The sequence below is a fragment of the Lycorma delicatula genome, chromosome 6 (assembly GCF_047948215.1).
Source record: "Lycorma delicatula isolate Av1 chromosome 6, ASM4794821v1, whole genome shotgun sequence".
NCBI classification, from domain to species: domain Eukaryota; kingdom Metazoa; phylum Arthropoda; class Insecta; order Hemiptera; family Fulgoridae; genus Lycorma; species Lycorma delicatula.
Genome location: NC_134460.1, coordinates 158687998 through 158704706, shown reverse-complemented (window position 1 = coordinate 158704706; position 16709 = coordinate 158687998). Strand labels below are relative to the sequence as shown.

The 16709-nt window shown below is 27.2% G+C and overlaps 1 protein-coding gene across 1 annotated transcript in view; it reads left to right on the top strand.

The window, feature by feature from the left end:
- Nucleotides 1-8537, top strand: part of Nmdar2 (glutamate ionotropic receptor NMDA type subunit 2) — a 694511-nt gene extending 685974 nt beyond the window's left edge. The window contains exons 17-18 of the mRNA XM_075369831.1: nt 5484-5588; nt 8407-8537. Of these exons, the coding sequence (XP_075225946.1) occupies nt 5484-5588; nt 8407-8440 (139 nt within the window). The 3' untranslated portion in view covers nt 8441-8537. The remainder of the gene's footprint in view (nt 1-5483; nt 5589-8406) is intronic.
- The last annotated feature ends 8172 nt before the right edge of the window (nt 8538-16709 follow it).

Here is a 16709-nt window from a genome sequence, read left to right as displayed (position 1 = left end):
TGATATTTTACACCATGTAAAGAAATTGCTCGTACATGATCCTATCATCATGTTTGCATCAGCAGTAATTTCATAATAGACCTTACAAAAGTATCACCTCATACTCACCTTGAAAACCTCATCAATTTTAATTTTTGTTAACTAATCGCCTAATTCTTAATTATTTTAAGACTTAAAATCTATTAATTACTAATGTAAGAAGTTTGTTTTTATATTTTAAGTGCACCAATTGTGTCTTTATGCAGCATGTGAAAAGAGAAATGTCAATAAAAATTACAATTTTATTTTGGAATGCACTTCTTCAGTATTTTAATGCTTTTCTAACAGTAATTGATAAATTGTTTTATTTTTACCCATAGTTTGTTTATTGAAAATATTATTATAATAGCATTTTTGATAGTTTAGTAGCAAAGTAATATTTACTTAGCAAATCTCAACCGTAAGATCTTTTGTATTTTGTATAAATCTAATTCTGAATCCCAAGCTTTGAACCATGAATACCACCCTTACAGTATTAGGATAACAAGGAAAGACTGAAAGTTAATTTTAAATAAAAGATTGCAATCTTTGCTGATAACTTTCTTTAAATATTGATAGTATTTTCGTTATCTACTATTGACTATAAATACACTTAAGCATATAAAAACCTTAAAGTTTCAAGATTACCTGTAAATATTAATAACATAGATCTGAAATTATGTTTTTTAGGTACTTAGGTATTAATGCCACCGCAGCTACAGCTTTATTTAAAAACAAAGTAGTCAATCGGATGTCGGTGGAAAATGGGCCGATATAGAGTTTAACATAGATTCAAAACAGTCTCTTTATTAATTTTAATAAATGGTTATTTATATTTATTTATTTTATAAATATAATTTAACCAAACTTAACCTACACTCGCTAACCTTGACTAATTAACAGGAGTGTTTTGATTATTTAAATAATAAATAATTGCAATAATTACTGAATTTATTAAATAAATACTCAAAAAATTACGGTGTTAATTTAGTCAAGGTTAGCGAGCAAAGCGAGCGTAGGTTAAGTTTGGTTAAATTATATTTATAAAATAAATAAATATAAATAACCATTTATTAAAATTAATAAAGAGACTGCTCATTTTCCACTGAAATCTGATGACTACTTTGTTTTTAAATAAAGCTGTAGCTGCGGTGGCGTAAATACGTAAGTATCGTTTTTTCTTTGAAGGGCAGTTTCTATTAAAAAATCACCTGTTCTTTTTCATAAGCATTAGTTCAGCATTTTTTTGAGTACTTATTCATCTTTGTTTAACATTTTCTTAATTTGTTGGTTGTTACAGTTTTTCTAAATTTATTTTGCTTAATTGTACTAAATCTGCTTTAATTTTCTGCCACTCATTAAACTTTTCAGTCTGATGTCTGACTTTTAATTCATGAAAACTTTCATTTTTTCATCATGAAATAAACAAACAAATTAATTAACTGTTTCCAAATATAAAATTCCTCTTTGTATTTACAATCACGTCACTTTTCATTATTAGTCCTAAAGGAAAAATTACTCTGTATAGCATTTTACCAAATTTGGAAGTTCTTTGTACATGTATAGATATGAACTTTTTCACTTAAATTTTACCATTACAGAATTCTGAGAATCTTAACTCTGAATTTAAGTCTGTCACTTTTTCTGAATATTGAGTCCTCACCTAAATTTGTTTTTCTTTATCAGAAATGTCAATTCTGTAAGAGGCAAAAAAGAAAAATGTACCTAAACTCAGAATACCTTCTTACTTGATTGGAAATGTTGAATCAGTTTTTAAAAAATTACTCTCATACTGAAGAGTTAAAATTATATATCCAAAAACCAGCCTTGAGTGATAATTCTCTACCTTGGGTGAACATTAATTTGTAAAATAAGTCGTTTGTTCCTCTGTTGTCCTAAAAAATTTGTTACAAAGGTCAGCATTGAACTTTTGAAGACAGTGTGAAATGTTTTAAGGAAATGCTTATGTATGTTTGTAGCGTTTGTAACTGTTCCAGGTTTTGAAGCCTGCCGACTACACTGTACATGCCAACTGAACAGTCATTTTCTTGATTGTGTTGTGTTCAGTGATGAGTCAACATTTATTTAGTCTTAGTAGAAAGCCCAGCAGTGTTAGGTAAACCCACACATTCTCCTTAAACACAAGATGGACTAGAGAATTTTATTTGGCATCAAGATGGTGCATCTCCTTACTGGTATAACTCTGTTCAGGATTGGTTGAATAATGTATCCCCAATTGCTGGAACGGTTGGCGTAGATGTGATAAAACTTATTGCAGTGGCCTTCAAGATCATCTGATCAGACCACATATGATTTTTTTTCTTTTGAGGTTTTATAAAGGTATTATGTACCTTCACTTATAAAAGTTGTGTCTTCATCAAAGTTAAGAGATTATATAGCTCTGAAGCCCCAATATTTTTTTCTACACCTGTATTTTTATATTCTACTAAACAACTTTTTCTAAATTTATTATTATTTAGACTATTTAATTATAATACAGTGTTTATTGTGATCATGCCAGAAATAGTCTGTTACATAGGCTCCCATTATTGGCAGATGTAGTGTGATGTGTACTGCTACACCCTACGTATACTTCTGAATAATTTACTTACTTTGCTTAACAATAAGTTCCTGAAAGTATTGAGCAAGAGCATGGCATAATACCACGAATCAATATTTGTAAAAATGAGTTTAGTTTGTTGAAAAGACAGATTATTCACTGCCTTACTTTCATTAATATGTTTATTATCCTGCTACAACCACTGTAAAATTCATTTTTAAAACTTAAAATAATCATTTTAAAATGTAATTATGACAAAATTATTTTCTTTTTAATTAAACAAAAAACATTTATACGACTGAAAAACAAAGTTTTTACATTTAAATTTTTTTGTCAAAAATCAAATCATCTTTTAAAAGAAAAAAACATTTTTATTTTTATTTTTAATAATTAGAATTGATGAGGTTTTCCCTATGTAATTTATAATTAACTTGGAAACTTTGTGTAATTAATGACACAAAATTTTACATAAATTTTTTTTAATGTGAATAATTTCATAATAGTCTTGTCACTTATATTTTTATCCTAATTTGGTGTGTGTGTGTGTGTGTGTGTGTGTGTGTGTGTGTGTGTGTGTGTGTGTGTGTGTGTGTGTGTGTGTGTGTTTTTACTCTATTAAAAATGGTAGAAGAATATTTCAATACCTAATTACCAATAGCTAGTAATAGTACCAATAGCTAGTTAGAAATTCTAACTAGCTTAAAACTGGCTTAAATGAAAGAGAGCTTAAATATAACTTTCATATTTAATTTTAATATTTGTTCAACATATTTATATTCTCCCATAGTGACTGAAAAGATGTATATAATGCATCGTTGTATTTAAAAAAGGATACATTAATTTGTTGCTTTACCTTGTCTGTCACAATCTTTCTAATGACAGCTGTACTTTACAGCATCTGAAGTATAAGGAGCACTAATCAGAGTTGATTTGTCTAGGTGTATTGATGTTCATTACACCAGTCATTCTCAGCAATAAACAAAGTTAAATTCTCATTGTAGGATAGAATATCACCTATATTTCAATGGAATTGACATGCTTTTATGCGCAATATATTTGATTCGGTAAATAAGGCAATATAAAACTATTTCATTTCTTACATTCATTTCCTTAGTAAACATGATATGATATACTTGTTTTCCTTGGGAATGCCTAAGCCATTTTTAGAAATGACTTTTATTATGCCAGGTCTTCTGCCCTATAAATCTGTTTTAATATACTACGTATATTTTTTACATGAACTATTACATAATTATATCAAATACACTTCTATGTTATAGAGAAAATTTTATTGTTTATGTAGATAAAATGGTAATGTCATGATAATATTTATGTAGATAATATGATTAAGTATAATCCATTAAATATTTAACTGTTTTGCTCAACTTCTCCCATTTTTGGCCAATTACTCCTTGGCAACCCATACAGGAAATCCCTCAGTTTCATTTGTAATTGTGATGTTTCATCCAATATCTTCTGTTGTGTATGTACATTATTCAAATAGCTGTTTGAATTGAAATTTTGTCATTTACTGTTTACTGTTCAGCAGTTGCCACATTATTTATTCTGAGTAAATCATTTTCTCCTGATAGAATCATGCCTAGCCATCTATCTGTTTACAGAGTTGTATCTCTTGTGAATTTGTTATACAGTAAAGAATCCTACAAAAATGTTTTCAGTCTACTTGTTCAATGAAGTTTGGGAGAGAAAGTGATTCTCTATACATAATCTGTTGCCAAACATTTGTAGAGTTATCTTCTGCTTATCTGAGAAGAATGTTGGAAGAGAGCTAACATTTTATAACTTGTCAGTGTTGACAAAATCTCTACCTATCAGACATTTTACATAGATTATATTTTGTTCACTTTTGCAATTATAGTTTCCTTTTGTTACTCTCCTTTCAATCCATTTTGTCATGATGGATCATGGACATGATAGATTTGGAGAAACATACTCTGTAATTAATTAACAGTACAAAAACTAAATAAGTATAGCTGAAATGAGACAAGATTAATATAATAAAAATTTAGTTCAAATCTAGCTTATTTACAAAGTTAAAAAGATTTAGTATTATTCAACATTAGTGGTTGAATGTTTTTAATCAAACTAAAGTTTGTTTTACAAAGATTTTCTATAATACCTTTATTTAATTTTTTTTTTATTTCCTATGAATTTTTTCATTCTCTGTAAAATCTTTTAATAGAAAGATTTATATATTTTGAATTAAACACACTTAATTATCTATCAGAATGAAAATGAATTCAGTGGATAATGGCATGATAGAATCTTTTATGTACAAAATGTACATAAGGCATTTTCATGTTCAAAATGAAACCGCAATGTTTGTGCCAACTTCATAATCTATATTTCTTTTTGTGTAATCTGTAACTATGCATAATTCTTTGCCATTATTTTTATATCTGATCAAATGACTTCTTTATTTCTATAAAATTTCAATTCAGTAGTAGAAATTTTGGAAAATAAATTCCGTAGTGGTTATTTATTCACATTACTTCTTATAATTTTTTTTCTTTTCTTATATGTTTATAACCTACATAATTCATATGTTTTGGGATGTTTATGTTCTAGCCTATTTGTGTGCAGTTAATTGCTTAAACATAATAAACCAATTTTTTTTAACCCAAGAGAAATTTTCTATTATTAGTCTTCACAGCTAAAAATATCTATTCATGTTTGCTTGTATGAATATATATTTTCTATTCTTATTTTATTTTTGTTTCATAGTTTAAAGTTAAGTCATTTAAACTAATGTCACTTTTTCCTTAGAAAAATTTATCTATTTATTTATATATCTTTAAATATTTCATTGAATTGTATATTAAATAGATGTTAATTAAAATTTTATTATTCTAATACATTTTATGAAAACTCTTTGTTTCAACAGATTTATGAATGCAACTGATATGTTACGTACTAGAGATATGACTAGAAATCATATAACGTCAACTGAGATCTCTGGAAGGTATATTAGCACACCACAGTTGTACAGGTGACATTAATTATTTTGTTTTATAATTAATATCTTATTACCTCTTTTATGGTCATTAGCTTATAATACATGCCGACAGAATGCAGTGAAATTGCACTCAATATTGTTTACTTTGTTGATCTATAATCAGTTGGCTTATGAAATGGCCTCTAAATTACTTCACACGCTTCAATTTCTCATATGTTACACCCAAAATGCCTAGATGTCAGAACCGGAAGTAGATATAGTTTGATCATCTTACCAATCTGTGTAATCTTTTCATGATAATTGAAGAAGGTGATAAATTGTATGAAAGAAAAATTGTTAAATTTATAATCCATTTTCTGGATACACTTAGTTCCTCATTAGTTAAGTGTCCATTAGTGAAGTGTATAATCAAATAAAAAACTTTTATCAGGTGCATCTTTATTTAGCTGACACCTTTAGGTAGCAGTATTTATCAGTATTTTTAGGTAGCAAATAAAAAACTTTTATCAGGTGCATCTTTATTTAGCTGACACCTTTAGGTAGCAGTATTTTTTTTGGAGGGGGAGTACACATAGCTATGTTGCACTCTTGGTTCATCAGGCCTGGATGAGTAGTTAATCAGAATCCAGTTGCAGATGATAGGTGACTATTTTGTTTTATTAAGTCAATTTCATTTTATTACATTATTACCATAACAATTAAAATTGGATCAAAGCATGCATGTTTTAATTTCAAGTTTCTGAAACATCACCATTACACAGTTCAAGATTGTCAGATACTCACCCTTAATTTAGTTCTTCTGTCAATTTATTCATTTGCTTGAAGTGTTTTTCTAACAGCCAAACATAGAATGAGCACTGACTGTACAGACAACACACTTTAAACAGTTTTCGGATGTAAAAGTTTCAAAGATCATGAATAGTTTTTAAGTCTTTGCACAAACAGTGATACTTTCTCGGAAGAGAAGGTATTTTACAATGTTAGTGCCATATATAAATTGTACATAGCAAATTAAGTGAGCATCATTATTATTATAATCTGTGGTCTTAACCAGCTGCAAGCCAAATTCTTTCCCTTTTAATTTTTGATTAATTGATTATTGAGGTCCTGTGCTACAAGTTGCATTCTGTGGTTGATATCTAACACTATCAGCCACAGAATACAATGGTGATGGTATACAGTGGTAATGCAGTGGTGATGGTACTGAATAAAGGCACTTTTGAAAGTAGCTTCCAGTGGAATCGCCGATCATCTTGTTTACTATATCTACAGTAGCTAGTTAGTAGAATGGGTTCTTCTGTGGTAGGCATGGGGTTTCTTACATTTTGTAATCTTATGTACTATCTTGAAAGATGCTGCAAAGTTTGCTTGGTATTGATGGATAGTTAAAAAATAACTACCCATATGTTGATTTAACTCTTTCAGCTTCCTGCTAAAGTAGTCACTAGATCTATTAACTATGCTGGGATGAGTGGTTTCTAAATGGCATTTAACTTACTTGTTAGCATGCACTCTGGTACCAAAACATATCACGTTTTCAATTTTTACACTTCTTCACTCTTGCCACTGGTTGATAATGTTCCCTCTTCCTTTTTCACTCTTACTTACAGATTACAACTTACTTAAACAGCTTACTACTGTTTAGTAAAAAATGATATATTTTTTAAAATGCATACAGGAAAAAGTACTTCAAAAACTTTACTTGACTTGATCATAATATTAATCAGTTGAAACAATCTCAAAAATGTAATTCAGTATTATAATTGTGCGAAACAGACGTTTATTTGTTAACAAACTCAAAGTACCAGAAAATTCTAAAAACTATTAACATTATATATAGTTTGCATCATCTAGTAATCATTTACAGAAGCTTCTGGAAACAGTAACTGAGTGGTTTGCACCAGCTCCACTAGATATCATAAACTCTAGTTCATTGAGGATACAAGCCAAATGATTTTTTGTTCAGTTGAATGTTGCAACAAGATAAACAGTTCTGGGAATGGTCAAGGTTTTCCTTGATGAAATATGAGCATATTCTATATTGGCTTTGGAAGAGAAACAATTTACTGCAGCATATATTTGAGCCAGTTGGATCAAAATCACTGATAATTGTTGTGCTGCTTCAATCCTGAATAAAGATATTCCAAACGTTTCAGAGATTGTGGAAAAAATAGATAGGTGCGGATGCCATTGCTAATCTTCAGGTAGTAGGCCTTGATGGAAATCTCAGATGAAGTCCCATTTTCCATTCCCTCTGTTGGTATGTCATTCCTTTTCCATTAATTATCTTTCTCTCTAAATCTTGATCCTTTCCTTCCCAGTAGAAATCTGGGTTTTGGTTAAATACTCTCTGTGTCTCTGCTAAGAATATAGAAATGTTTAGAATTAATCTATCCATGATATTTTATGTTTGATGGGAAGGGGGTAGCTCTGCCAATGTACCTATTTGGTTGAGTCCTGGTAGCATTTACTGTACGGTAGCCGCACAAAAAGTCCAACCTGAGATTGAGATATTTGTTCGATGAAACCAGACCTCCTAATATATTAATTCAAGTACATACATGCAAATACAAGAACATGGACAAACACATTGAATGATGAAACTTTGATTATGTAAATACTTAATCTGATGAAATTTCTACTGTAAAAAGATGGTTTTGGTTGATTAAATTGCAAATTATTGACCCTCTGTTGTAATCAGCAGCATTAATATTTATAATGTATCAGTATTTGTAACGAATCTAATATTAAATTGGTTAGTAAATGTGGTTTGTGCAAATACAATTTGATTTTTATGTTTTTAAAATATGTAATCTTATATTCAATAAGAACAGTGTTTTATTTGTTTTAGGACAGAGATAGCAGAAATGGAAACGGTTCTGTGATGTTAAATGAGGCCATTATGATCGAGTTTTAATTACATAAAATTAATAATTAAGATCTTACGATCAACAACTGCCTCAGTGACTCATTGAATAGAAGATTTGTTAAAAAATTTTATATTAATAAGTTTGTTAAATGTTTAAAGACAGTTTAATAATAACAATAATAAAAAATAAAAATAAAAAAACAAATAATCCAGTAATATTATATATTTTTTATTAACAACATTCATTTTTTTGTTATTTTTATTACTAGGTAAATGTTATTTAATTAAAAAAACTGATAATTAATAAATGTTTTATTAATTTGTTTTAATATTTATAAAGAAATTAACTTTAGTGAATGTTTAAAATATTATACAGTTTTTATCAGAATTAATCTTAATATACATATAAATTTTTACCACATAGGAGAGTACAAGAGAAAAAAAAGATGAGAGTCTGTATTTTCATTTTTTTTTTTTTTTTTATTATTATACTGATATGACTTTTTAGGGGAAAAATATTAACTTAGATTGGATAGTATTTTTAATATTTATAAAAATTTTCCACTGGATTTTATAGTGAGAGTGGTCACTATACAATTGTCATTGTGCAGGGTGTTAATAATATTTTCTGTGGTAGAGGAAAAAAATTAAAGTTGCAACAAACACAGTTATGGATTAATAAGCACAAGTCAATAAACACAGCATACATAGTTAATTTCCTCAACCATCAGGGCAGAAATTAGTTATTTAATCCCTATTTCATGTCTCAAGTACATAAAAATATGTGCAAAATTAAATCAATGGAATTATTCAGCCACATAATTTACTTTGTGTGTGGCTTTGGATTCAATTTTGTAAGTCTTTTTTTCACTTGATTTACTTCTAGGTAAGAAAACGTTTTTTTAACCCTTAAGCTTCAAAGTAACGATATATCGTACATGAGTGCTTTTGCTAAACGTCTCATCAGTACGATATATCGGTATATAGTTTTTATGTTCATATATTTATTATGTTGCTAGATCGCTCATTTAGTCTTAAAGCTTACAATTCGTAGATATCGATAGTGTAGGTTGTTTTCATTTTACGATACGTATTTTAGAGAATAATCGATTTCAAAATTCCGATAATCTCTAATGTAAACAGAAGTTTGTTCTGTGCATTCATAGTTATGTTTTGGTTACTTCGTGCGTTTATATGGGATTTTTTATAGGTATTATATTATTATTTTATGAAATTAGAGTTTCAATTATAGTGATAGTTGTAGTTTTATTTACCGTGATCCGTAAAATATTCAGATTTATTCGTTAGTTCGGTGTTTTTTTTCTACAATGTCCGGGCCTAGTAGAAATTAACCGATGCAGAAATTAATAACTTTTTTGTTGATGATATGATAGCGATTTCGAATTATCTAATGACAGTGGGGCTGAAGAAGATGATGAATTAATCACAAGCGATAGTGATGGGGATTCAGAAGAAGATGAGACATACAGAAACATCATTGAACCGGAAGATTATGTCCCTCTTCTTCCACATCAATTTTTGGAACTCCTCGGCCCAAAACATATGCCTAATCCAGGTTCCACACCCATAATTTATTTTTATTTATTATTTACACTTAATTTATTTGAACTGATGGTGAGAGAAACCAGTAGATCAGTCTATCAATATTTAAATGGAAATAGAGATAGGCTGTCTGTACCATACCGAAAATGGAAAAATAATAACATTTCTGAAATAAAAGGTTTTATAGCTTGCATACTGAATATGGCGATAATTAAAAAACCTACTCTTAAGAGTTAATGGAGTACAGTATCATCACAGGCAACCCCTTGGTTTGGTAAAATGTTTCAGCGCTCCATTTTAGAATTATTTTGAAATTTCAAAGCAAAAATGTTACAAAAAAAAATGGTAACACAAAAATTTCAATAACAATGTAAATAATATAAATTTTTAAATGAATTTTTTTTATTTTGTTCACAAATAATTTTAGCTTTTAGAAAAACTGATAGATTAGATATAAATAGCAAGGATTTTTTCAAATAAAGAACAAATTCGGTATTTTTCATTTTTAAATGAAAAAAAGTTGAATCTTATATTTTAAATAATTAATCAAGGGTGTAACAGCATTTTGGATCGCAGCACCACAATCTACATAGTTTACTGAGTAATAACAATTTTTTTCATAATTTTATCGTGTATATTGTTATTTCTGTGGCATTTCTACCAAACATCTACTTTTTCTGAAAAACGTGCTTGAGGCCGTAAGGGTTAATAAGCAAATAGTACAACATAAAACCATTTTTACAAAAATTTAGATCTGTATTGATAAAAAAACAAAATAGAGATGTCTTTATAAAATTAAATTGAAAGTAATAACCAGAATAAAACCAAAACACAGTTAAATCAAAAAAATAAAGTGGAATTGCGTTAAACCAGTTTCTTGGACATCTTGATTATGGAAAACACGTTTCTTTACCAAATTAAATAAGTGTAAATGCTTAAACATTTTTTTTTTGATTTTATGATAAAAACATTAAAAAAAATACAAATTACATAATATTTATAGAAAAATGATGAACTCCTATAAAACAGTAACTAAGTTGGTTTTACCACAGTAAAACTATAGTTTTCATTGTTTACCATATACTTTTACCTTAGTTTTACCAATTTGTAGGAGTTTGTCAGTTTTCTATAAATATTATATACATCTATATTTCTTGTAGTGTTTGTCAAGCCTTAAAATTTTTATTTTCATTTAATTTGGAATAATAATTTACATAGACTCTCATTGTTTTATTTCCTGTTCTCTTCATATTTTACTTTCCAGTTGTTATCAGCATCTATTGCTAAAAATTCTATTTCATGGGGGAGCAATGCTAATTATTGTTATTATTACTATTAATGCATGTGTTTCAATATGTTTTTACCAAAATAATTAACAATACATCCAGAAATATCCGTGCATATAGATTTATGTAATTGTGAACGGTCTTCTAATGTTGTTTGTTGTTTTTTGTAAATAACATTAGTATTATTTTTTTATGAATGTTAATTACTTTTATTTTATCTGTATATATACTCATATCTTACATAATTACTTATCATTAAACATTATTAAAATCAGTAATTAACTGATTGATTAAAATGTATTGAATCCATATTTTAACATAATATTTTTTATTGTTTGTTTTACGTTACAATATTTTTAAATTATGAAAATAAAATATTACACTGCTTTATTGTTGTTTATTTTACTGATAGTGCAGTTTATCGATATAATTTCATTAGATCGAGAAATGAATAGCACCCAACTGATAGAATAGATTTTGTGTCAGAGGAGATTAAGATATCTTGTTTATAAATGAGATGTGGTATAATATTACTTTATCATATAATATATGTAAAAGTCAATTTTATGCAACAACCCTTGTTCTCCTTAAAAAGTAGCTGTTTAGTACTACTTATGTTTGGCTGTTTCTAAAATGGGATAATATCAAATCTCAGCTAGAATTATAGTTCTTATGACATCTCCTGTTGTATCCTGATAGTTATATTTAAATTTTTTAATCATATAATCCACTCAATCATTTGAATTTCCCATCCATAATGACACCTAAATCCTTCCTTATTTATAAAAAAAAAACTCAGCCTACCACTAACTGGAACTGTATGTAAACTGTTTTGATGTACTACAACCTTGGATATGAATTGATAAATATTTCAAAAGCAGGAAATGAATAAAATAGGGGTGAATAATTCCAGATTGTTGCTGAGGATTGAACTGAAAATCAGCTGATTACACCAACTGAAAATGCACTCCTCAGTTAAATAAATAACAACTATAAAGAAGTTTGTATAATTTTCATGAATAACTAAAAAAACTGTTAATTTTTGAGTTTTTATTGATGTCTCTTTTGCTATATATTTATTTCAATTAATAGTGATTTTTTTCCAGTAATTGTCATAAAAAATTAAAAATCTGTAAAATGTAACAAAATTTTTAGATTTGAAATATGTATATATATTTTTTTAACATACATATATATTTTATGTAAAAATGAAACAACAATGAGCTAAGAATACACTCAAGCATACTCTTATGCTTCCTCTGTATTAATGGATATAATTTTTTAGCAGTGTTTCATTGAAAGAATAAACAAATTACTAGTACTGTTTAAGAAATAAAATGTATGAAGAGAACAAAACAAAAAAAACTGTCAAATTAAATAGTCATGATCATGTTTGGTTCATGTGATATTGAAATAATAAATACCTAGGGAAATAAGCCATTTGGCTAAAAGTGAAAATCAATCACATTATAAAATTAAATTAAAGTAAAATCATCAAAAGGGAATAAAAGAAGAAGGAATAGATTGCATTATCAGACTTTAATCCTAAAATTAATAAATTGCTTTGCGACTGGTTTGGGAAACTCTATTTTGAAATAATAGAAGTTTTATTTATTTGTTTTTGTGTTGGCATCTTTTTTATTTAATGAAAATTCTGTTATAAGTACAATGATGCTCTAAATTAATTACAAATTATGTTGTTCATACTATTAAAGTCACGTATTTATAAATTAGCTTGAAAATATATCCTTAATTGCACCCTGTAACATTTTTTTGCATAGTTTATTTTAATTACGTATAGAAGACTGAAAAGAGGTTAAAATTATGTTTTAAGCTATTCATAATAAATCGAGGATTTTATTTCAACTTTTTTTTTTAATCATTTTTTTCTACTCTAAACTTTTTTAATTTTTATTAAATATTCTGAAACTAGTGAACTATTGTACAGCCATGCTGATGAGCTACTGATCTACCTCTTGCTTACAGACTATTACATTTAAAATTTCTAAAAATAGTTTTGGAGAAAATATGAAAAACATAACAGAATACAGTGTAATGAAATACAGGTCACACGTACTCCCTCTAAAGGTGTGGATTTTTACAGCATTTTTAAAGGTGTGGATTAATTTTGCTGACACTATCACCTAAAGTCAGACATTTAAAGCATTTATTTATTACGTATTTTACAGTTTTGGTATATTAGTAGATTATAAACAGTTCTGAGCTGTAAAGTTTCATAATTTTTGAGCTATATTGAATTTTAAATGTTATAATTCATATTTTTTTTAAATATGATCTGTTTTATAGTGTTTCTAAATCTACATCAATGAAGCAAGAACTTATTAAACAAAGTAAAACATTTTTAAAATGCTGTTATTAGATCACCTTCTACTCAGTTTTCCCAACCACTCAAGAATTCATCATATTAAGAATAATATTAATGCCGCTTATGATTAAGATCTAAATCAGTAATACACCAGCATGGCAAAATATCTGCTGCTTGTGAAGGAGAGAAAATATGGAAGAAAGTAATATTTATTTCTTAAATATTAATTAAAATATAAAATTTGCAAAAAATCAATTACAAATCTCTAGAAAGATATTACAAGATGCATTACTGCAGAAATATATTATAAATGTAATAAATGGTATGTCTACTAATACATAAAATTCCAACAATCACTCAGTTGAAACTACTTTCTACTTTAAACTAAACCATCTTTTTATTTAATTGCAGTAAAAAAATTATGTCATCTAAAATTAAGCAGACCATGCTAATTATAATTTTTGGTTAAATTTAATTATTATGGTTACTAAAATAAAAAATGAAAAAAGAACACTTCTAAGATTTCTATTACAGTTATGAGTACTTAATATAACTGAATGTTAACCAGTTTTTCATAATTAAAATTAATTTATTTAAATTATCTGTGGATTTTTTAAAAATTGAAGTTAAAATTTTTTGTCATTAATGATAACAAATATGTTATGCTCATGAAGGCTGTGAAAATAAATTATAATTATTATATATATAAGTATATATAATATATATACGTGGTAACAGTTATTATTATTTTTATGATTATTGTTATTATTTAAGTTACTTCATGATTATCTTTAAAAATTATTATTTTTTTAATTGTTTTATTGTGTTTTTAATTTATTTTGTAAAATCATTATCATAAAAATAATGAAAAACTTTCAAAACTAAAACAATAATAATATAAAAAAACTTAATTAAAAATTGCAGTTTATACCACTGTTTTTAATGGTACTGTAAACACAGTATTATTGCATTATTCCTGCAATATTATTATATATAGGTTCATACATAACATTTTTTTATGTAGGTCCTTAAAACTTAACTTTTTACTGAAACTAAAAGAGAATTTCTTAATTGTAGCAAGAAAATATTTTGGCCTCTTGTACAATTTAATAATGTTTGAGTGGCCACATCAATAACACAAAACGTAGAAAAGAGCTTTGCAGTCAAGGCAACAACAATGTATACCAATCGATTAAATATTATTACTATTATTTAGTAAATTACATAGAAGATTGCAAATCCCACCTGCCTTTATTGAATATTCAGAAGATTGCAATATGAAATAACCTAAATATATTTAAATTATTCAAGTTTTCTCGTTATTATTGTTTTTCAATCAATGTTTACAAGAAATCCACTTTCCAGGACTATTTTTAAATAAATGACTACTAATTTCTTAGTATTAGTTAAACCTTGAAAATTAAAATATATTAAATGTATCTGTTGAGTTTTCAAAACTAGTGTACTGTTTTTTCTCAGAAAATATATAAAACATCTTTTTAAACAAAATAATCATTCTATTTAGAACATCTTTGTCCATGACAGCATCAGATCTGTACACCAAATAATATTATTTGAATATAAAATTTGATTTCAGTTTTCCTTTAAATTTTACAAAAACTGAGCCAAAAGAAATCATCCATGAAACCTTTTTATTGACTGTTCTGGCAAGTTGTTACAAAATCCATTATCAAAACAAGCTGTAAAAGATTTTGACCACTTAGAGATTTAATTAGAACTAGATTTTAAACCGTAACAAAAAAAGCCATAAATTCACTTACACGTAGATATTTTCATACATATATAATATAAGGCGAAGTTGTAAAATCTGTTCTACTCAAAATTTTGTTTCTAGTAACATAAGAGATAAAATTATTTAAAAATATAAGTTTTTGTTAACAACAAACCAAAAAAATTTCTTAATTGAATATTTTTGATAACTTCAAAGCAGTTTCAGTCATCTTTGCAACCATCTACAGTGACTGGTGCTATTGCAGTCACCCTCACATCAGCTGATGTTATTGTTTTTATTAATAAAGCGCTAACACACATATTTAGATTTCTGTTAAAAAGTTGTTTAAATTACATGAAAAGTTTTATTAATTATTATTTTGTTATTTTTTGCTATAATTGAATATGTAAAATTAATAATAAGCATTACTTTTAATAGATATGTAATGTATTTTTATAAAAGTTACATTAGCAAATTTTAATGCAAATATTTTATTTAACTGAACTTTGTATTAGCCTGCCTGAAAAATGTATAATTCAAACAGACACTTTCATGCAAAATAAAATTTAAAGAATGGGTGAGAGTCTTCCTTCAGTAAGCTTGAGACTACTCTCAGATGCTCTTTAGTTTCTGAAGAAAAAATAAATGTACACCTATATATATTTAATCTGGTAAATTCAAAATCACAGATCATTAATATAATATTTGCAACTTTAACTAATAGAAATTATGGGCAGAATAGATTCCCTTTGCCTGAAGGTAGTTTTAGACAGCTTGAGGGTAGAGTTTTGTCTTGTATTAGATCACTTTTTTTGTGGTTCATCATCTTTTTCACCTCCAACTGCTTTTATTTATGCTTGTTCCCTTCTCTCATTTTCCTATTACCTGGGTCATTTACTATTGACCTTGCTAAGAACATACCTCCCTGTAAATCTGTTCAAGTACTCTGATACTTTTCCAAAAGCTGGGCAATAACCCTAATTGGTGCTGTGTTGTTAATAACATAAATTTAGGCTTCCTAATTTTATCAACCAACAATTTCCAATCAACATCAATATACTTTGATACCAACCAAAAAGAATTAACCTTACTTTCTTTTTCTAAGTAACTTTTAGTATTAATATATTTTATAGGTGTTTGCCTTTAGAAACGGGTATGCTGTTAATGTCTCTCAACCATTTCAATTCTGCAATGCACAGGGTAAGGAAGTCCTTTCAGTTAGTTTCTGTCAATCCTAAAAGTATTGCTAATATATATATATATATATATATATATACTATTCTAAATATATCTGAAACCTCTAATAATCTTAACTTGGTACAGAATGTTCATATTTCTCATTGTTGTTAATATTAAACAAACCAGTTCAGAAAGGTGG